The following is a 22,831-nucleotide window of genomic DNA, read 5'->3' on the forward strand; positions in this document are numbered from 1 at the left end:
ATGTGGTTTTTGATTTGCACTTCTCTAATAATTAGCATTGTTGGTCATCTGCATGTCTTCTTTGAGGAAATGTTTATTAAATAGCACCTTTTTACACACACCAGCTTCCCCTACTAGTCTATGAGCTCCATGAGGGCAGAGCTGCTGTTCTAATCATCTTTGAATCCCAGCACATAGCAGATGCACACTTAATAATAGGCAGGTGCTCTTATCGTAACAGGTCAACAGTTCATAAGCACTCACATACCTCAATATTAGTTTTAATGTCAATGAAAATATTTCCTTCTTCCAATTACAGGGTTTCTATATCATTATCACTTTGAAAGTAGATGAGAATGGATTGCTAAGTAAGGACTAATTCACTAAATCCTGCCAAACTGGAAATGCTAAAACTTAAATGGTGCTTTGGGAGCACATGGTCATTAAAATCTAAAACTTGCACATTCTACAGTTAGTACAAAAATTTTAAATAGTTTATTTCCCAAAGTAACTAAACACACACACACATAAATTCATACCTGATTTCTTTGCTTTTCGACTTCATCCTCGGACATGCAGTTGGACAGAATCTCAGACCATTCCAGGCGCTCCTCTGGTGTCTTCATTGCAAGACTATCAAACATTTCAAAGTAAAGCCATGCCAGATCCTTAGCCAACTGCAGCTTCCCACATGCAATGTGCCTCCACGTAGACCAAGACAGGCGTGGGTAACCTCCCTCTACGGTCCGTGTTCGCACATAGGTGGATATCTTCCTGAGATAGTGAAGACTGAACTTGGAAGGAGGGGGAATCTGCAAGGCACCCACTATAAAGGGTTCTGCTTTCACCCAGAGGAGAACTCCGGACTGATCCATATTATCTCTAAGGACATCTGCATGAAAAGGCTTCTTTGCATACCTAGGAAACAAAGTTTCTTTACAAACTAATTTGAAACAAAACTCATTTACACATTTTCTTGTAAGGTGACCTCTCCCTTAACTGTTTTTAAATGTACCGCTGCTGCTGCTGCTAAGTCACTTCAGTCCTGTCTGACTCTGTGCGACCCCATAGACAGCAGCCCACCAGGCTCCCCCATCCCTGGGGTTCTCCAGGCACGAACACTGGACTGGGTTGTCATTTCCTTCTCCAATGCATGAAGGTGAAAAGTGAAAGTGAAGTCGCTCAGTCGTGTCCGACTCTTAGCGACCTCATGGACTGCAGTCCACCAGGCTCCTCCATCCATGGGATTTTCCAGGCAAGAGTGCTGGAGTGGGGTGCCATTGCCTTCTCCGTTTACTAGGTCAGTTTAAAAAGTGAATAGATTTTTTGGTCAGATCTCATCATAAACTATTTGAGCAAGTAAAAAATGTGATAAAACCATCTGACTTGTTCAAAGTGGTTGTTCTAGGAAGAGTATAAATGCGTGAGGTATGAGATAGATGCCTGCTCAGGATAAAGAAAAGAAGAAATGGAGAAAAAGAGCCATCCTATCACCAGAAAGCTTGCTCTACCCTGAGGGCAAACACTAATCAAAATAAGGGGAATAACATTTCAAAGTCCAATCACTTACATATAGAGGATGAGATTGATTAAAGGTTTGGATGTGTTAGTGGCCCATATGAGTGCAACATCAAGCACTAGCACGAGGTGGCAGACAAGAACGCTCATGTAAACATCAACCGAAAAAACTGACCAAGGAAATTAAAGCACCTTTATTCTCCGTAACAGTTAACCTGCTCTGGCATATTCTACTGTCCTTAGTTCAGGAGCAATATTTTTAGATTTTGTTGGTTCATTGCTTGTTGTAACAACAAGACACCATTTTAATGGAATATTTATTAAATATCTAAAAATGGAAGGGGAGGAAAGTATCCATAGGCCTACCACCAAAGGGAAACTGGTTAATATTTTACTGTACTTCCTTCCTTTTTCTACACAGGTTTTTGAATGTTCATAGTTGTGATAATACTGTATATTTTGCATTGTATAATACAATTCTGTTTTATTTTAAAAGCTGAAAAAATATACTCCAGTTTACTCAACTGTTCTATTTTCAGACACCTTGTAAATTTAAATTTTTTCACAAAAACAAGACAGACAAAATAGTGATCACTGTTGAAGCTGGATGATGAGCACGTGGGGGTTCACTTACCTATTCTACTTTTATATCTGTGAAATTTTTCCACGATAAAAAGTTTAATGTTTTCACTTTTATAAATAATGCTATAATTACCACCTTTCTGCATATATTCTGGCTTGTGATTAATTCCCAGAGAAAATTTTCAAATGTGCATTTGTGAAATGAAGTAATTGACATTTCTCAAGTTCCTGCCATATATGTCCACTGCTTTCCAAAATGATTATATAAAAATTTCCATCAGTTGACCAAGCAATGGTTTTCATCGAGCACACCTCAGCATTAACCTCACTTTAAAAACCTTCATTTTATGACTGGATGAAAAAAAGTTTTACTGCTATTTTTGTTTGGCACTTGATTCTAAGAAAGCTGTGCTTCTTCGGGGAATTCTCTGTTCAAAAAATAACGGACATAAATTACATGCATATTATGTGCCAGGTAGCATTCTAAGTATTTCATGCTCTTCACCTTCTTTCATCCTTACAATCACCTAGAGATACATATATTATCCCCATTTTCAGATGAAAAAACTGGGGCTTAGAAAAGTTAAGTGAGTTACTTACCTAGAGTCACGTACTTGAGTTGACAGAGAACCCTGGATTAGAATTCAAGTCAATCTGACTTCAGAACTGAGCTACTTACAAATATATACATTAATACTTTAGGAACCCAGTTTTAGGCGAATCTGGAAAGTGGGAGTGAATCCAGAAGAGAATTACCAGAATGAGTGGTCTTAAACGGAGGGCCACCTAAGGGCCGGGTGAAGAATCATGGAAGCATGAACCCCAGAAAGGGTGTGAGAGGGTGAATGACAGCTATCTGCGAACTCTCTGAGTAAAATCAGACGATGCAGGTTCTGTGAAGATCTTGGTCCGCTCCCGTATAGTCCACCTGTCTCTACAGCGAGCAATCAAAAGCTCACTGGAGACGAACCCTCTATTCTAACCACGAAATTCCGGACGGCTAAATTCATAAACATAAACGGAAGCTCCTTTCCGCTTCAAAAGCTTCCCTGGGATGCCCTGGGATCCTGGTTTTTTAGGAAGGGAGACCAGCGTGAGGCCCAAGGCCGTCCTCCCGAGGCTTCGCCGCCACCTCATCCGCTGTCCGGGGTACGACGCGGTCCAGGTTGGGAGGCGGGATGTGCAGCCCGAGAGCGCCCCGATGAGACTTCGGGAACAGAGAAGCCCCAAGTAACAGGGTTTGTAGAGGACCCAAGACCTGGCGAGCGCAAAGGCTGCCTTCCCAGCCGGAGCCCGAAGCGAGATGGTCCCTCTCCTCCCTCCCTGGCGTGGGCCCGCGAGCGGTTACCTGCGAAGGCAACGGGCCGTTCCAGCGGACCTCTCAGGGTGCGGCCGTGCCTTGGCGCGCCAGACCGGCCCAGCGCTCGTCGCCCACTCTCTGCGCAAGCGCGAGGCCTCGCACCACCGAGACCTGGCGCGCGACATTGCTAGAGCGGCCCAGTACTTCTTTCGCGATCTGCGAAACGCTTGGCTGGCGCTGAGAGTCCTTGATGCTGGAACCTGGAACCAGACCTGGCTGCTTTCTGGAGTCGCGCTTTTCTACTCAGGGTAGTAGGAAGTTTTCTATTGCTCCACAGAGCTGTGGTCAGCAACTAGCTGCTGGTAAGGTCAGCACGCTTTCATCAGTAATAATAATGAAAGTGACAGTTTACTTTTATAGAATACTATGAACTGGGCTCTGATTAAAGCACCCTTATCTGTCTTCCTAAGAGCACTCTAAGTACACTTGTTTTACAGATGAAGAAACTAGGGCTTAGAGAGGTGAAAGTAACACAGTGACCGAGCAAATATACAAACCCAGGCTATCTGAAGCGAGAGCGACCAGGGTGAGCTCATGTTAACCATGTTACTGCCTTTAAGAAGTTTTTTTTTTTGGATTTCACCTAGTATAAGAACATCACTCCTTTCTCTAAACTTTCATTTTATGATTTTTGGCCATTTTCTGCTTTCTTAGTTCGTTTATGGCCTCTAGGTGTGGGAGATACAAAGGTAAATAAGACCATAAAATGCAATTTAGCTCCTCTTGCATGTGGCTTCTCTCCCTTAGTAGGCAACTTCCTGAAAGCAGTAACCTGGTCTCCCTCTTAGCTCTGCACTGTATCTGGCACAGTGTTAGCCACTTGAATTACAGTAGGGAACAAAACATAAAGCCCTTGTTTTCTTGGAGTGTATATTTTGATAGGGAGAATAGGTGAATGCCAAATCTGAGCTGAGGCCTGAAGAATAAGAAGCCAGCACACGAAGATCACAGTCAAAGCGACTTTTACGCTGTGGCAGACTCTGTTCTAAGCTGCTGCCTTAAACAGCTGTTAAGAGAACAGTCCATATTCATGCTCTCATGAAACTGGCATTCCAGTATGTGTGTGTTAGGGCAGGGATGAAAATAATAGAACAGTATAAGAACAGAGATTCAATAGTTGCTAATTTTGGTTGCTTGGTCAAGGAAGTCTTCTATAAAGTGGTGAATTTAAGCTGTTATCTGAGTTTAAAAAGGAGTAACCCCTGTTAGGATCTGAGGGAAGCATGTTTCAGGCAGAAAAGAACTAGAATAAAGGCCCTAACTAGGAATGAGCTTGATGTATTCAAAAAAGATAAAGGAAACTGTTTTGCTGGAAAACGTGGTAAGGAGTATACTAGGTGAAGGTACAGATCATGTGCGTTTTTTGTTCTTTTTTTCCCAGCTTTATTGAAAAATAATGTTTCTTACTGGCCACATGTGGCTATAGAGCACTTGAAACTTGGCTAGTGGCACACTGGAATGATGCTGAGAGTCAGGGTGCATTCATTTATACATGCCTCCCCATGTCCTGCTTCCTAATTCTGACTTCTGCCTGCCACCTGCTGTGATCACTTGATCACCATAGCTGCATTGCCAATCATGGTTCAAATATTTATCTGTGAGGCTTGCTTTTTCTATTTAAGTTCCCATAAATTGTTATTTCATTATATTTATTCTGCAGATGATCATTGGCATGTTTGAACAGTATCATTCTCCCACTTCCCCAGCTCTTTATATTCTAGACTGATTTTATTTTTGATTATCATCTTAATCTGACTTTATACACATTCCTTATTTTTTGAGATGTAACAGTACAGACTTTTAGGATTGTACAGGAAGAGACTCTCGCCGTTGGGATGTTACTAGATTTTAGAACTAAGATATTTTCTAGGATTAACATTATTCTGAAAATTTGAGTGACTGCTTCAATTTCTTTCGTCTCATCCTCAATCACACCTTCTCTTCCTGAGGATGAGATAGGTGGATGGTATCATCGATTCAATGGACATGAGTTTGAGCAAACTACTGGAGATAGTGAAGGACAGGAAAGCCTGGCCTGCTGCTTTCCATGGGGTTGCAAAGAGTCAGATACAAACATGACTGAGCAACTGAACAAATCTATTTCTTTATATTATCAATGTTTTAACATTGACTCAGCTAGGCCAGTATTCCTCTTTAAACTTTTTAGGCACTAGTTACCCACTTAGAGAATAATTAGGTAGATGGTTTATTTAAAGTTATATATTTGTCTTTCACTGCCTATTAATATTTTTATGTGTATGATACCCAAGTGATATACATATATATAATTGATATATTTTAAATCTCTTTAGACATTTCTTATGGGGCTTCCCTGGTGACTCAGTGGTAAAGAATCCGCCTGCCAATGCAGGAGACATGGTTTGATCCCTGGGTCAGGAAGATCCCCTGGAGAAGGAAACAGCAACCCACTCTAGTATTCTTGCCTGGAGAATCCCATGGACAGAGGAGCCTGGCAGGCTACAGTCCATGGGGTGACAAAGGGTTGGACACGACTTAGTGGCTAAACAAGTAAACATTATTATATTATCTAATAGCTAGTATAAAGGCTGGGGATCTTATTGTTAAGTGCAATGGAAAGTCATTCGAGGCTTTTAAGCAGAGAAATTATATGATCTGACATGTGTGTAAAAAATCATAGCAGGGAAAAGGGTCGGGGTGAGAAAGAGATCCTAAGATATTAGGAGTGGAGGCAGGGAGACCAGTTAGGAAGCCGTTGCCTGGTGGGAGATGATGTGACTCGGCCAAGAGGTGGTGGAAATATATAATAGTGGACAGATTCAAGAAATAGTTTAAAGGTAAAGATTCGGATAGGGGACACAGGAGAGAAATCAAGGAAGATACCTGAAGCTTTGCAGTGAACAACTAGGTGGTGATTTACTGAAATGAGCAAAGGGGTGGGTGGAAGGGGTCAGAGGGTCGTTTCTGGGTTTTTTTTTTTTTTTTTGGTTCTTTTAAGTGTAATATTTATTATTCTTTGCGTGCTTACTATGTGCCAGACGCTGCGCTAGACGGCTTACAGATTAAAATTTCACAATACTATCAGTAAATGCTATGCCTCAGTTTTGCAGAAAAGAAGCTTAGGCTCAGACTTGGGACAAGGCGCATGTTCTCACCGCTAGAAGTGGTGGAAGCTGAATTCGAACCTAAGTCTGTCTGCTTCCACGGACATCAGGCCTCTTTGCGAAACCAAGACAGTTTTCTCGTGAGTTTTGTTAGAAGGCAAAACATGACCTAAGCGTCGCGTCCGTTGTACCGTTGACTTTCAGTCATTGTCCCCGCCCATCTCGCTCCCGTACCTCCTCCCGGGCATCCAGCGCCTAGCTCTATTATGAATGAAATTCCTAGACTTGTAACCAAGATAAAACCTCCCTCCTGCAACTGGCCAGTGCTGGAGGAAGAGCCTTGTGATTGGTAGAGAGTCCAAGGAGGCGGGCGGAGGGAAACTATTCGTACCGTGGACGCCGGCTCTAGGACGCGTCCTACATCACCAATCTTTACGTAATTTTCTCCAACTGGCAGGTGCCTGGGCCGGACGGATTCCTGCGGCGGCGCGATTCTCTGACGTTTCCCCTTCTAATTGGCCGGGAGCTGCGGCTGCAGTCCCGAAGCCTAACTGGCCGCCCGCGCCGCCTCGGAGGTGAAGTGTACCGCACTGATTGGCTGTGAGGCGCCGGCCGCGTGTGATGTCCGGAGCAGCGATTGGCTCTGGCCCGCTAGGGGCTTCTCTCGCCGGGACTCGGGACTCCCGGGAAGTGGACTGGTAGAGGAGGGGGCAAGCTAGCTGTCGCTCCTAACTAAGTCGGAGACCCGGGCGTAAGGCGGCCTCTCAGGGCCCGGTGGGCTGACGAGCCGACGCGGCGGCGGGGGCTGTGAGGAGTGCGGGGGACCGGGGCCGGCACAGAGGGACTATGGCCCCGCAGAACCTGGGCACCTTCTGCCTGTTGCTGCTGTACCTCATCGGGACCGTGATCGCCGGGTGAGGAATTGGAATCTGTGGGCACGGGGCCATTAAGTCAGTCTTGGCTGGGAAGGAGGCTGGGGAGAGAAGGGGACATTGTCCGACGCGGGGAGTGGTAGGGGGCGTTGCTGTGGTGAGGCGGTGGAGAGGGGGAGTAGGTAGTGTGGGCCAGGCTAGTGGGATAGAGAGGAGGACAGTGGGTGACCCGGGTGATAGGGGCTTAGACTCGGAAGCCCTAGAGCTAGATTTGCCCAGAGAAGCGAGGGTTGGATGCAGTGCCAAACGCAACGTGGGATGGGGGGCTGCTGAGTTTGGAGAAAGGGACGATACAGTGTTAAGTCTACAACGAGCCGTTGGACTGGCATTAAAGTGGGTGGGTTGTGATGCCAGGCAAAGTGAGGAAGTGGGGAGAATAGGTAGGGTAGCCATGCCGGGACTGAAAGAAATTGGATTAAAGGAGCAAGGCAGACCCTTTGAAGAGCCCTTGTACCTTTCAGCTTCGTGAGATACTGAGCCTAAGCTGTCATGCCTCATTGTCTCTCCAGGAAGCATTCTTAGGGAGCTGAGTAGTATTACAAGCAGAGGGGAGAAACATTTCACCAATAGCCAGTAGACTGGAATTCTAGCCCCACCCAACTTATGAATTATGTGACTTTGAAAGAAAACCAAAATTCCCATCTTTGACATGAGGATGATAATGTGGCACCTGTTTGAAGGAAGCAGGACCTCCTCGACTCTAGAGATTCTCCAGCCTTTAAGATCCACTATCCTGTAGGGCCGGTGCCCACTGAATTTGATATGCCAGGCTCATATTTAGAATGTGGAAAATAGTGAATCCTTAGCTTCTGACAAATTTGTAGGTTACTCTGGAAGGAGAAAGCACTACCTAGAAGAACTAGACACTTTAAGTGCTTATTATTCTCTTAAAATTTCCGCCCCCGTGTGCATATATGCTTAAACTTTGTTGGTTTTTTTTTTTTTTCCCTTGTGAAACATATTTCTAAAATAAAAATCTTCTTCTCCTAGGTAGAACTTTATTGTATTTTTAACATGTTTTTGTTAGCACTTTTTGCACTTAAAGCAATATGTACCTTAAGTTGTTTGAACAAGATGTCAGTATGCTGCTGCTGCTGCTAAGTTGCTTCAGTCGTGTCCAACTCTGTGTGATCCCATAGACGGCAGCCCACCAGGCTGCCCCGTCCCTGGGATTCTCCAGGCAAGAACACTGGAGTGGGTTGCCACTTCCTCCTCCAATGCATGGAGTTGCAAAGAGTTGGACACGACTGAGTGACTGAATGACTGCAAAATGGATATTTTCTCTTTTTCGGCGCAAAACTCCACAACTCATACATTCAAATGAATGTTATTCTCTTTTCAGGCTTCTCTTGTTTGGGCTTTGACTTAACTTCTGTGTTAACCTCTGAAGTTAATTTCAGTCACTTCATCTTTAACATTCCAAGAGTGCTACTGTTAGTCAAAATGTTTATGTGATACAATCTTTTTGGATAAAGAAAATCATCCTTTGAGATTATTTGGTCTTTGGAAGCAGTCAAGTCATTTGAAGTCGGTAATAGAGAACGACAAAGAGACTCAATTTGATTATAGCGATGTGTGACCATAAAATAAGAAAATGACTTTCTTGACTAAAACTAGTTATCCTAAGAGAAGAATGCCACAGATACTTTGAATAATCCTAGCATTGTTCAAAAAGTACATAGCCTCTCATTATGATTGCTTCAGTGTATGAAACTCATTACAAATTCTGGTGTGGTTTTTTTTTAAGTCATTCTTTTTGTATATGTACCTTCATTTTCCTACCTCTTTGCTCAGACACAAACCTAAATGTAAAGGAAAAATTTTCACTTTTAAAAATGTTATGTATAACCCTTTAATGAAGTATCTTCTCCCTCTCCTGCATCCCCAGGCGAGACTTCTATAAGATCTTGGGGGTGCCTCGCAGTGCCTCTATAAAGGATATTAAAAAGGCCTACAGGAAACTAGCCCTGCAGCTTCATCCTGACCGGAATCCTGATGATCCACGGGCACAGGAGAAATTCCAGGATCTGGGTGCTGCTTATGAGGTGAGCCAGGAAGAAGGTAAAGTATAAACAAAACCTGCAGATACAGAAAAGACCATGTAACACAGAGTAACACTCCCGTTTTTCAGGTCACTTTTTAAAAGAAATAGACAATAAATAAAAGTAGTGCTCAGTGCTATATTGTACATGTATTTAGAAGATACTACTTCCTGCCCTTTTCATATCAGCATTTGTTTTATTAAGGATAGTAGTGTTTAAAAAGATGAATGAAAGCAGATAGAATTGGTAGATTAATTAGTAGATTGGAAGTTGGAGCCAGAAGCAGAAACAAAATCTAAATGAGGATTGCAAATCCACCTGCCTATGTGGACCAGGCAGATAATATGCATGGCAGGTATAAGATAAAACAGGAGAGTGGATATTCTACCTCCATTTTAGCAATCATCAGGGAATGAAGAGGACTGTGACAAACTGAAGACTTCTTGACTCATTTCAAGGGAGCAGCTGTTATTCAACCCCAACCAGTTTTTGCCATATATAGATGTAAGCACTGTGTTGCCAGATCATTTAATTTTTCTAGAGGAGTGGAATTCCTGATTTTTTGGTAAATTTTCCTGGTTATAACATGTTGGGAACTAATTCAATTTAAAATTTTCTCTTATGTGCAGATCAAAGAAAACATAGCTATCGTTTGAATTTGCAACCTCTAATCTAGAGGTTAAAACATTTTGATGTGTATCATTTCATTTAATCTTCATTAGGACAACATGAAATATAGTAGAGCTGGACATAGTCTTACTCCCATTTTCTTTCTTTTTCATTTTTAACAACACAGAGGAATATTTACTGAATCCTTAATCACCTTTTTTATTGTTTGAAAAACCGTTTCACACAGAACCATTTTATACAACACCATGGTGAAAAAATTTTTACAAATAGGCAGCTGATAATCTTTCATGTGTATTAATTTAAGAGTTAGCTGCTTAGCATGTGTTGCAATTCACCTTTCCCCTAGAAATAGGATAAGAGATCAGTGGTTATATATTTTTTTTCAGCTTTGTTGAGATATAATTGATAAATGAAATTGTAAGATATGTAAAGTGTACGTTGTGGTGATTTGATATGTGTATACATTGTGAAAGGATTTTGCTCAGTCCATCACATGTATTTCTTTTTATAGTGAGGACATTTACGTTCTGATTTCCTCACAGCTTGCAGCTATACAATACAGTGTTATCAGTTCTAGTCACCATTTATTCCCATTTTCTAAAAGGGCACAGAAAAAAATAATTTGACTCCAGTAGTCAGGGAGCTGACACTGTTTCCACTGTTTCCCCGTCTATTTCCCATGAAGTGATGGGACCGGATGCCATGATCTTCGTTTTCTGAATGTTGAACTTTAAGCCAACTTTTTCACTCCTCTTTCACTTTCATTAAGAGGCTTTTTAGTTCCTCTTCACTTTCTGTCATAAGGGTGGTATCATCTGCATATCTGAGGTTATTGATATTTCTCCCGGCAATCTTGATTCCAGCTTGTGTTTCTTCCAGTCCAGTGTGTCAGACTTTATCTTTTTGGGCTCCAAAATCACTGCGGATGGTGACTGCAGCCATGAAATTAAAAGATGCTTACTCCTTGGAAGAAAAGTTATGACCAACCTAGAGAGTATATTCAAAAGCATTACTTTGCCGACTAAGGTCCGTCTGGTCAAGGCTATGGTTTTTCCAGTAGTCATGTATGGATGTGAGAGTTGGACTGTGAAGAAGGCTGAGCGCCGAAGAATTGATGCTTTTGAACTGTGGTGTTGAAGAAGACTCTTGAGAGTCCCTTGGACTGCAAGGAGATCCAACCAGTCCATTCTGAAGGAGATCAGCCCTGGGATTTCTTTGTAAGGAATGATGCTAAAGCTGAAACTCTAATACTTTGGCCACCTCATGCGAAGAGTTGACTCATTGGAAAAGACTCTGATGCTGGGAGGGATTGGGGGCAGGAGGAGAAGGGGACGACCAAGGATGAGATGGCTTGATGGCATCACTGACTTGATGGACGTGAATCTGAGTGAACTCTGGGAGTTGGTGATGGACAGGGAGGCCTGGCGTGCTGTGATTCATGGGGTCGCAAAGAGTCGGACACGACTGAGCGACTGAACTGAACTGAACTGAGTCAGGGAGCTACAGCTTCTGAATTCAGATTAAATCCCTATATAGTAAGAAGATGGGAAACAAGTCTGGAAAATATTTTAGTGGAAAAAACCACAAAGAGGGGATTCCAAGGCCGCCTGGGTTAAAGAAGTGAATGAAGTAAAAGTGATTTATATGCACGTGAAACTTAAAATTAATGGGGTTTCCCTTTCTTCTCTCAACACCTATAGGACCAAAATTCCTAACCTTAGGCTCACAAATAAACTTGAGAGGGTTGGTGGACCCTCTTAAATTACTGTATGTAACATTTTGTTTCTTGTTAATATGGATTCCATGTTTTGCACTTTATTTACCATGAATACTCCCCTTACTTGATAGAAACCCAATAATCAAAACTATTTTCTGGGAGAACTGTTGCTAAGAATTTTCCATGCTCTTTATAGATTCTCCATGTTGTTTCACCATGACCTAGGCAGGCTATTCATGCATCATTCAATGAGATTGCAGTTTAACTCAGAACCTTTCTAGTCCCCAGTTCAAATTTTCTTTCTTCTTTGTGTCATTCACTTGATTGCCTGTCTTTGGTCCTTGGATAAATCAGTGTCCACAAATCAAAATCTCACTAAAGTTGAAGGGTCTATTGTGAATACGTCTGTCTTCTCTACTGAGCTGAGATTACTGCAGGCAGTTTAATTAGTTGAGACTGGTTGATTGGCCAGTCAACTAAGAAATTCCTCTCTGTCTCTTAAAAGTTTCCAAGACTGGAATAAAACTGCTTTCTTTAGATAGAAGAGAAGTGAGGAGTAATTGAATGATAATAGATAACTTTAAGGGTAGTTTTGGATGAGTTATTACAGAAGCCTCCTATGTCCAAAAAGAAACTGACTTAAAAATAGTCTTTGTTTGGGGGGGTTTGAAATGGAATTTCTTATGGATCCAATGTGGAATTAATTTCTTTGCCAAGACAAGAACAGAGAAGTGGACTTGAAAGTGAAAATATTGAAAATCCCGATAACATAATAATGAGGTTTTTTTTGTTTTGTTTTTTAAGTTAACTCTGCCCATTTCTGTTTCCCCAAAGTAGCTTTTTTTTTTTTAAGGATATTTATCAAACCCTTTATTTTTCACCTGCTCTATCGTAGTGGCTTTAGTTGAGTACTCTAGTCACTTCTAGTCTAACTCATTTCTCTTTGATTTTAAGAATGCTCACTTTCTTATACACTGACTTTCTTCTTATCCTTCTGAATGTATCTTAAATGTTAATAGGTTTTTTTTTTTTTACTGTGGCTCTTTACACATCATTCAGGCCCTGAGCCAAAAATGTGTCCTATTTACATATGCCAATCAGATCTTCCCTTTCTTTTGCTGAGTCAACAAGCCCCATATATTTCCAACCTTTTTTTTTCCTGAGCCAACACAAGTATGAGTTTCGAATAACTTTTTCCTTCAGTCTGCTGTCTAAATAGAAATGTAAGAATACCAAAGAGGATAAAGTTGTTTAATTTTCAAAGTTATGTTGTTGTTTAGTTGCTAAGTTCTGTCAGTCTCTTTGTGATGCCATGAGACTGTAGCCCGCCAGGCTCCTCTGGAGAGGGTTGCCATTTCCTTCTCTAGGGGGGTCTTCCCAACCCAGGGATCAAACCTGCATCTCCTGCTTAGCAGGTGGATTCTTTACCACTGAGCCACCTGGGAAACCCCTTCAAAGTGCATATATTTCAGAATGCTGTCAGTAAATGGGAAGCTTTTTTTGGAAGGCAAATTTTGAATAACACTGAAGCTTATTTTGTTTTACATTCTTTATTCTAGATATGAAATGGTCCCAATGAGAAAGCATATACTTATGACTGAACATTGTTTTCTAAAACCATTAAAATTTTAGAAAGTCTTTTTTCAAGTTGTGAAATTGAGCTTGAGCATCCTTCGTAGAGCAGTGTCCCTTTTCACTCTTTGCAATTCAGACTCAGGACATTATGAGCTGTATGTGCCAGACAGCACTCTTCCACAAATGGATTTCTACATATATCAAAAGAATGAAAGGGGAATATGAAAATATTGCAGTGTAGACCTTTCTGGAGACCCGTCATTTGATTTTCTTGACTTGCCAATCTCTTAATTTGTGTGGGGTAGTGTCGGGTAGAGCTTATGGTATAGGATTTCATCTCACTCTTTCCTGTTACTGCCCTCACATTCATAGCCATGTCGCTAATCTTTAGTGCTAATCTGCATGATGTTTATGCAGCTCCGTGAGTTCTGATCAATTTAAATTAAAAACATGAGTTGAGCATTGTGAATAGTTACAAAATGAATGCAGATCAAAGAATTTATTAACTCTTAAACATGCCTTAATACCATACATAATGAAAACCACCATCCACTAAAATTTTACACACAGTCTCAGAGTTTAAAAATTTTAAAACGTAAATGTGAATGCACCTTACCAAGCTATTTCTCATAATCGTTTCCTCCACTGGCTTTTGCCCCCAGGTTCTGTCGGACAGTGAGAAACGGAAACAGTATGATACATATGGTGAAGAGGGCTTGAAAGATGGCCATCAGAGCTCCCATGGAGACATTTTTTCACAGTAAGTAATTTATCCATCTGCAAAGTATTAGTGTCTGAGAGTGGATCACTTAGTGATTATTAAAGAATTATCCTTGTTCCCTTGCTCACAATCTTTTGATGAAGAGTACAACTCAACTGATCCTTGACCAGAAGGTCATTCATCATCGTTTGTATGGGAATATACTTCTCTATTTTCACACAGCTCCAGCAAAGATGGGTAGTACTTATAGGGATGTCCTCCTAGCCAACCATATCAGTTGAATCAATCCCCTCTCTGTTGGAGGTGATATATGTTGGAAACCAGTTCATTTTGTCTCCTCACTGTCTTTAAATCTGTAAACCACTTACTGAGCAAGGTGATTCTTGTAAGAGAGAGAAATTCCTGCTCCTATACCCAGAGCTGCCTCTTCATCCTGGCAGCAAGAAAGGGATGATTGTGATCATCAGCATTGGTGGAAGGAGTCAGGGCAGAGACTCTCCGTCTCTTGCTGCTCCCGGCTTTCTGAGAAAGCTGAGTGGCTGGATGATAAACACCTTACCTTCCCACTCTTTGAGGCCCACTTTATTGAACATTTGAATTTTCATGTGCTCTGATGATGCATAAATAGGTGGTCTTGATCAGGGGTTTTGAGTCAAATTATAAATAAAAAGATATTTGAATATGCATTTCTGTGGGGGGAGGATGCAGTGCTTTCTTCAGATTCTTAACGAGTTCTGCGAACTCAAAAAAAGTAAGAATCACAGTTGCTATGTTTAGTTTTTGGAGGTGATGGTAGATTTTCAGGACCTGTGAAGATGTGTGAGTAATACGGTTAGGAAATCCTGCTCTTCCCCAGGATTGATTTGGCTGCTTTAGCCTACCAGGGAAGTGTTCTCTTCAAAGCTCTTGGCAGTTAGAAGTGATACCTAGAGATGCCAGAAAGAGAAAAGGCTCTGCCCATGCCCCTCCTTCACCAAAATCCTCCCCCTCTGCTTTTATTCAAGATTCAGGGATTCTGTTCACCGAGACTGGGGGATTTTTTGTCTTTTTTTTTCTGGAGGGAGGGGTTGAGGGGTTGTATAGTTGTCATCACTATGCTAACATCTGAGACTTCTTAACCAAAATTTAAGACTAAAATTAGAACTCCTATGGAGTTAAAGGTCACTGTTTATATTAATCTTAAAGTGATGCTTCTGTTATTTAACACAAGTTAATTTTGATCATATGAGACCAGAACTTCCTTTTCTGTCAGATCCAGATTTTTACTGAGGCTTTTTTAGTTTAATTATGTATCCAAGATTTTTGTACAAAGCAGTAGCTTCTTTCACCAAAGTTAGTATCTAAAAAGCATATAAAGGTGAATACTACAAGAGTCCAAAATTACCGTTGGTTTCAGCAATACATGGGCTTATATATACTATACCTTTTCTCAATATCCCCATTATATTCTGATATTTGTCAGTATTAAAGAGATTATTTTTTCATTGATTTATAATTCATTGGCATACTTTATACACTGTATTGTATATCTAGACAATATTAAAAAGTAGTTTTTTTGTGTTGGGGCAATATATATGTGCCATATATTTATACTATAAATACTATATAAGTTATATATGATGTTATTACTTCAGTGTATTAAAAATGTCTTTCAGTTTTGCCCATTGGTAGGTCTAAATATTTTATCAGTGTGAAGAAAACTAAAATTGTAAGAGGTGAATTCTGACTTCTTTTCCTGATGATTTTACACTTACCAACAGCTTCTTTGGAGATTTTGGTTTCATGTTTGGAGGAACCCCTCGTCAGCAAGACAGAAATATTCCAAGAGGAAGTGATATTATTGTAGATCTAGAAGTCACTTTGGAAGAAGTGTATGCAGGAAATTTTGTAGAAGTAAGTCCAAATTATGCACCTATTCATATTAACTCTAGAATGTGTTCTTATGACTAAAACTAAGAGGTTTCTGGGTACCTTCTCTGTGTTTTAGGAAGGGGGGCAGTGCATAGAATTGAATGAGTCATAATCCATGATTATGTTCCATGATACGCTGTAATTGTTTCATGAACTCATCTCTCAGCCCAAGAACTTAATAAAACAATAAACCAGGACTTATATCTACCTATATGCTACTTCCCTATTCCATCCCCCCACCTTCCTTCCAAGGTGCCTAGGTCATATCCTGAGTTTCGTCTCTATTGCCACTCTTTGTTTATTTGTTCTATTATATGTGTATGTATACCTGAATAGTATTTCGTTCACTCACATTGTTTCTGACTTTTTGAAAACAACATCAGACTGTACATTATCTTCTGAGACTGGCCTCTTTTTACTTACTGTTAATATTGTCAGGATTCACCCATGTTGTTGCTTACAGCTATAATTCTATTGAATAGAATTTCACTGTGACCACATTGGATCAATAGGCATGTAGGTTGTTTCCAGTTTTTTTCCAATTCCAGACGGTGCTATTAGGAAGCCTTATACCTGTATTCAGGTACAGAGATTAATTTCCCATGTTCCCTTGCAGGCCTGTTGTCTGTAGTCATTGACTATACATAATGTACACATCACTTTCTTGTAGTTAGCATGCTCCTAAACAAATTCCTTGTTAATCTAATTATTGTAAAGAATGTATGTGACCTGGCTATTTAAATGCCCCCATGGTCGATTCTTTTTAAGAAAAATAATTACTCTAAAAGAGCATAGCGGTTAGAAGTACAGACTTTGGAGCTAGACTTGCCTGATTTAGAGTCCTGGCTCTGCCATACATTGGTTGTGTGACCTTGGTCATATTACTGAGCCTTTCTGTGCTTTCATTCCATTCTCTGTAAAATGGAGATGATAGCGGCATCTATGTCATAAAGAGTTCGTAAATACATGTGATTAGGGCCTTGCTTGGCACATAGTAAGTGCCATAACTGTTAGCTCTAATTACTTTTATTGTTTATTTGGTTGAACTGGGCTTCATACGTTAGTAGGCTTTGAGGGATTTTTCTCCAAGCATTCGCCTCATTCAGCTACATAGGCGTGAATTTCTTCATGTATTTTATTATATATGAAGGATATAATACATATATCCTTTGATTTGGAGGGATCAGAAGGTTTGATTGCAGTCAGCTACAAGGAGATGCTCATTGTGTCTCTTCTTACAGGCTGAGTATCTAGAATGAGGCAGCATTGGAAAACACTGCCAGATTGAGTTGCCTGAAACAAGGAAGTGTTTTCATGAGGTTAATCATGGCTAATCTTGGAGTGGGAGCCACATGCCAGCTTTTGAAGGCTGTGGTTGTTCTTCAGGGCTCCTGCTTTACACAGCTCAGATTTCTCAAGACATAGTAATTCTGTGGACTGTGTTAACTCAGTAGTATTTCTCTGTGGCTTAGAAAAAGTGATCCTGTGCACACTATCTTCTAGTTCTCTTCTTTCTTACCCCCTCTCTCTCCTCCAGCTTTAGAATTTGAGTCCGTTAAAGATCCATTTACTACAGTCCTGTGTGGGGGCTGACTTGTAACTCCTCCAGGACTTCTCTCAGCTGTGGGTCTCCCTGAAGGATGGCTTGGGAGAGAAGGGAAGGTTCCAGCCCAGATCCGGTGAGGAAACTGAAATCTGGGGGATGCAAAGAGAAGCTTATGCTGTGTGTGCACTTCCTAGGTGGTTAGAAACAAACCCGTGGCGAGGCAGGCCCCTGGCAAACGGAAGTGCAACTGCAGGCAGGAGATGCGGACCACCCAGCTGGGCCCCGGGCGCTTCCAGATGACCCAGGAGGTGGTCTGCGACGAGTGCCCGAATGTCAAGTGAGTAGAAGCACCTTGTTTGCTCTGCCAAGGGACACTTTAATCATCTCACTGGTCTAATAAAATGCTCGTGGTCCATACCTAGATTTTTTTTCTTCCCTCTCTTCCTCATCTCCTGCCAGAGGACAGAGCAAAGAAATTTACATTTTTGTTTCTTCTTAAAGTATCTCTTCTGAATGTCTTCTTTTATGTCTATAAACGAATCAGTTTTATTTCTGAATATTCTTAAAGCTGTTGATATTCCATTTATTTCTACTTGGAATATTTAGAGCACTCTTATATGTCCAGCTAAGTTTCAGATTGGAGACATACTGTTTACTGATTATATTATGAACACAACTGTTTATTGTACCTTCAGTTGTATATATTAAATCTAGCTCATTTATTTGTGGGATCGGGGCAGAATCAAATAGGATAAACTCGCCTGTTAGATTTTCTGATAAACATGACAGTGTCCTTTCAGGTGGACACTTACGTAAGTGTGAGTGCTTTTCTCTGTCATTGATCCTCATGTTAAAGCAGCCAGCCAACTGTAGGCCCTTTTGGAATCAGTGGTTGCCGTGATGATGTGATATATAGAAGCTTTGCCCTGGAATTGGCAGTTGGAAGGTGTAAATGGATATCAAGTGGCTTTATCACCTAGAGATACAGGCTAGTCTTCCAAGAAAAAGTAGATTGAGTAGATAAAACTTGAATTATCTGTGTCTGGGATTTGGTTTATATTCTCATTTGTTTTTCCTTTTAAATTCTCTTTGTCTCAGACTAGTGAATGAAGAACGAACACTGGAGGTAGAAATTGAACCTGGAGTGAGAGACGGCATGGAGTACCCCTTTATTGGAGAAGGTGAAATATTGACATTGATGTTTTATTATCATAACTTTCTGCTCTCTGATTGCTTATGAATACTTCCCACCTCACTTCATACTTCATGGCCACATAGTAAATGCATGCATCATTTCCAACACACTTCCATCGTTTTTTAGGATACAGGAAGCTTTTCGTGACCATCTTTAAGCTCTAGCATTACTGTTTATCCTTTGAATACGATGGCCAACAGTTACTGTCCAGTAGCCTTAGTTGGGCTTCCCAGGTGGTGCTAGTGATAAAGAACCTGCTTGCCAATGCAGGAGGCATAAGAGACGTGGGTTTGATCCCTAGATCAGGAAGATCCCCTGGAGGAAGGCATAGCAACCCACTTCAGTATTCTTGCCTGGAGAATCCCATGGACAGAGGAGCCTGGAGGGCTGTGGTCCATGGTGTCACAAAGAATCAGACACAACTGAGTGACTTAGCATGCACACACAGCCTAAATTATATCAAAGTTTAAGATGTTCAGAACTTAATGGATTAATTTGAACTCCCCAATAAAAGAAGAGACGTAACTCTAATTGGCGTTAATAAGATGCTCTCAGACCTCATTTTGGGGTTAAATTTAAAACTCTAGAAGAAAAAATAGCTTTAAAATATAAGATTCAGAAATCAGTGAATCATTCTTTGTTTAGGAAATAGGTCAACTTATTTACTGCTGTGCCTGAGGCACAGGTGAGCCTCACTAATAATCTAAAATTTGATATAACCAGGTAGAGAGACTGTGCTCACAGATAGGCTTAACAGTCAAAGCCCAAGTTAGTGGCTTTAAAAACTTTTTTCAGCTACCAAACAGATTTGCAGTGTTCTGCTTATAGTGTGTGGTAATCTCTTCTGAGTAGGTGAGCCTCACGTGGATGGAGAGCCAGGAGACCTGCGGTTCCGAATCAAAGTTGTCAAGTAAGTCATCTCAGTTTGGAAGGCTTCTTTGGATTGGAGCCTCTTATTGAGCCTAAATATTTATTTACTTAGGACTTAAGATTCTAAACGATGTTGGGTGGAGAGCATTGATAAGACAAGTAAGGAGCTGTGAAAGAGAAGCAGACGAGGAGGTCAGAGATATTAACTGAGGAAATGCGCCCCATGCAATAATGAGACTTTTCCATAGACAGGACCTACTGTGATGTCATCTGCAGCTGCTGAGCAGCTTCCCTGGTTGACTCTCTTCAACATGCAGTGCCCCTTACATAAGAATTTTGCCTGGAACTCAGGCTTTCTTGTTTACCACTTTGGAGACCAGTGATGCCTCTGCTTCTAAGGATTCACTGAAACAGGATTCCCACCCAAATATGGAGAAATGGGCCCCCAGTGCCAAAGACTTTTCTCTCTCATAGCACTCCTTAATCTCAGTGATTTTTCCCCAGTGTTCTTTATCTGCCTTGCCTTTCTGATCACTTCCCGGGAAACTGGGATGTGTTCTGTTTCCTGAATGAACCTAGTCCCTTCTCAAGTCCATATCTTTGCCAGAATTCCCTCTTGTCCTGTCCCCAGCCTTCCAAGCACCCTCCTTATCTACAGCTTCAGAGCTGACCGGGCCTTATAAACCCAGCTCTGGGATCCCCACCAATCTCTGACGCCCTTCTCCCCCAATTCCATGGCCAGAAGTCCTTCTCTTTTTTCCATAATCTGATTACTTGTATTTTAATTAAATGCTTTTGCTGATCATAAGCTCCTAAAGATGAGGGTTTAATCCTACTAACTTTATAGTCTCTATTAATACTATACACAAAGGAGTGTCTTAAGAGATGCTTATTGTTTGAAAGAGTGGCATCCATCCTTTTCCATGACTTTTCTAAAAACTTTTTGAACTTGCAAAAAAAGACTTAGGAAGTTACTGATCTTTACCTTGTTCTCTTCCAGGCACTCCATATTTGAAAGGCGAGGAGATGACTTATACACAAATGTGACAATCTCCCTCGTAGAGTCTCTGGTGGGCTTTGATATGGACATCACTCACTTAGATGGTCACAAGGTAAGCAAACTAGTTCTTTTAAAAGTCCTGTCCATTTAAAGCCTTCCTATGGCTGATGTTGAGGTTATTTCAGTCCTTTGGAGCCACAGAGACATGTTTTGCTTGCCCCTTCATCCTGGTGCTCTGCTGAGCTGTGAAATGAGCTCTGGGTACCAGTGCTCACTGGAAGCTGTGTTGTGTTCCGAGAGTACAGTCCTTCTCTAGCATTCCCTTTTGCTTTCCAGGTACATATTTCCCGGGATAAGATCACCAGACCCGGAGCCAAGCTATGGAAGAAAGGGGAAGGGCTCCCTAACTTTGACAACAACAACATCAAGGGCTCTTTGATAATCACTTTCGATGTGGATTTTCCAAAAGAACAGTTGTCAGAGGAAGCAAGAGAAGGTGAGGGTGTAATGTTTATTGTTCAAGGAAAGATGAGTTCTGCTTTAGAAGGATCAGAGGCTTGGAGGGTGAAGGCTGCAATGGTTGCTTGAGAAGAGGGCCCAGGTGGTGGGTTGTAAGTAAAAAGGAAAAGGTAAAGGAAAAAGGAAAGAGGTCAAAAGTGGAAAGAGGACAGAGAAGAAAGGATGGAAGACAGCTGAAGAGCTTTCTGTCCATTCCAATTGCCTCTTCTCATGGAATTTTGTGGGATGTGTGTGTTGTGTGTCTGCCTGAGACACAAAGACAAGGGGTCACCTTGGACATGCATGTATGGGTATCCACACGTGATGAAGTTGGACATGGGTAGTTACTTGTTTAATTCAGATCCATGCTTGTCCTAGGGCCTTTTGTGGAGCCTTCCTGTGAAACATGCTCTTTAAGCTACATTTTTGTTAATGGAGTCATTTGTTCATTCTTTCTCAGGTATCAAACAGCTACTGAAACAAGGATCAGTGCAGAAGGTTTACAATGGACTGCAAGGATATTAAGAATGAATAAAATTGGACTTTGTTTTAAAATAAGTGAATCAGCGATATTTATTATCTGCAGGGTTTTTTTTTGTGTGTGTGTGTATTTTTGTTTTCATTTTCAATATGCAAGTTTGATTTAATTTTTTTTCTTCTAATGATCGTCATGAAATGAGTAAGCGGGCTTAAGAATTTGTCTATTTGTGTTGAGAAAAGAATGACCAGCAAAAGGTTTAACAATACCTCTCCCTTTGGGATTTATGTCTGGTGCTGCCGCCCGAGTTTCAAGAATTAAAGCTGCAAGAGGACTCCAGAAGCAAAAAGACACTATACAAAGGGTTGGAGTTAATTGTTAGTTGTTTCATTTGAAATGCCAACTGGAGAAGTCTGTTTTTAAATACATTCTTTTGTTAATTTTTTTCTTGACTCCTGTTTCTTGTTGGTTTAGCTCCCCTGTTGTCTTTCCCATCTCCATCTTTTTTCCTTGCTGTTTTTCCTTAATCAGCCTCATTTCCCTCCCTGGGACCTGTGTGCTAGTTGGATTTTGCTCCCATGAGGCAAGATGAATGCACAAACCTGTGAGAGAGTGGTGAAGATCAAGTCCTCATACTCAGTTAAACACACATGGCACTTTCTAGAGAGGAGCCTGAAGAAATTAGAGATGAGAGTGGATGAAACATGCACCTGATTATCCTTGAGAAAGTATATTCCTTCTCATTTTAATTAGGGAATAGTAAAATCTGACATGGGAACTTTACTGTTTAGAAAGCACTTTTCATGTGTCCAATCTCAGTTGACATGTTTAACAAGTCTTTGGCTTGTGTTCGGAACTAGGATTGTTGCCCCTAGAAAATGAAATTTAAAGTACTAGAGTAACAAATTTACATTTTCTTCTGTCAGTGGCACCTAATTCAGGTGGTATTTGACTTCAATATATGTGAATTTGGAACCTCTTTCCTTTTTCTTCATTACATGGTCAGATCACACTCTACTTTAGCTAGTGAATGTTTCAGTGTTGTTGAACAACTGCTGCAGAGGGTTTATGGAGCGGCTGTCTAGCCATCAGTATGGTTCCAGCAACATTGCCGTCTGTCTATATAACAGCCAAAGCTGCTGTTGCCTTTTCATTTATTTTGCCCTGTTTTATAAAAAGGGAAGAGGGAAAGAA

At 41.1% G+C, this 22,831-nt stretch overlaps 2 protein-coding genes across 3 annotated transcripts in view; one reads left to right on the forward strand and one right to left on the reverse strand.

The window, feature by feature from the left end:
• The window catches only part of TBCCD1 (TBCC domain containing 1), a 22,874-nt gene extending 19,341 nt beyond the window's left edge, over window positions 1–3,533 (reverse strand). The window contains exons 1-2 of the mRNA XM_040252665.1: window positions 3,428–3,533; window positions 519–897 (exon numbers count right to left, since the gene is read on the reverse strand). Of these exons, the coding sequence (XP_040108599.1) occupies window positions 519–854 (336 nt within the window). The 5' untranslated portion in view covers window positions 855–897; window positions 3,428–3,533. The remainder of the gene's footprint in view (window positions 1–518; window positions 898–3,427) is intronic.
• A 21-nt stretch (window positions 3,534–3,554) lies between these two features.
• On the forward strand, window positions 3,555–22,082 carry DNAJB11 (DnaJ heat shock protein family (Hsp40) member B11). 2 transcript variants are annotated; one of them, XM_040252710.1, is made up of 11 exons: window positions 3,555–3,741; window positions 6,980–7,436; window positions 9,343–9,499; window positions 14,081–14,178; window positions 15,900–16,032; window positions 17,791–17,933; window positions 18,695–18,777; window positions 19,644–19,701; window positions 20,662–20,773; window positions 20,998–21,157; window positions 21,620–22,082. In XM_040252710.1, the coding sequence occupies exons 2-11, from the start codon at window positions 7,369–7,371 to the stop codon at window positions 21,682–21,684; spliced, it is 1,077 nt and encodes a 358-aa protein (XP_040108644.1). In that variant the 5' UTR covers window positions 3,555–3,741; window positions 6,980–7,368; the 3' UTR covers window positions 21,685–22,082. The 2 variants fall into 2 exon arrangements, with proteins under 2 accessions (XP_040108644.1, XP_040108654.1); XM_040252720.1 differs by having other exon boundaries at window positions 3,584–3,746.
• Window positions 22,083–22,831: the final 749 nt, after the last annotated feature.

The sequence above is a fragment of the Oryx dammah genome, unplaced genomic scaffold, assembly GCF_014754425.2.
Source record: "Oryx dammah isolate SB20612 unplaced genomic scaffold, SCBI_Odam_1.1 HiC_scaffold_2, whole genome shotgun sequence".
NCBI lineage: Eukaryota > Metazoa > Chordata > Mammalia > Artiodactyla > Bovidae > Oryx > Oryx dammah.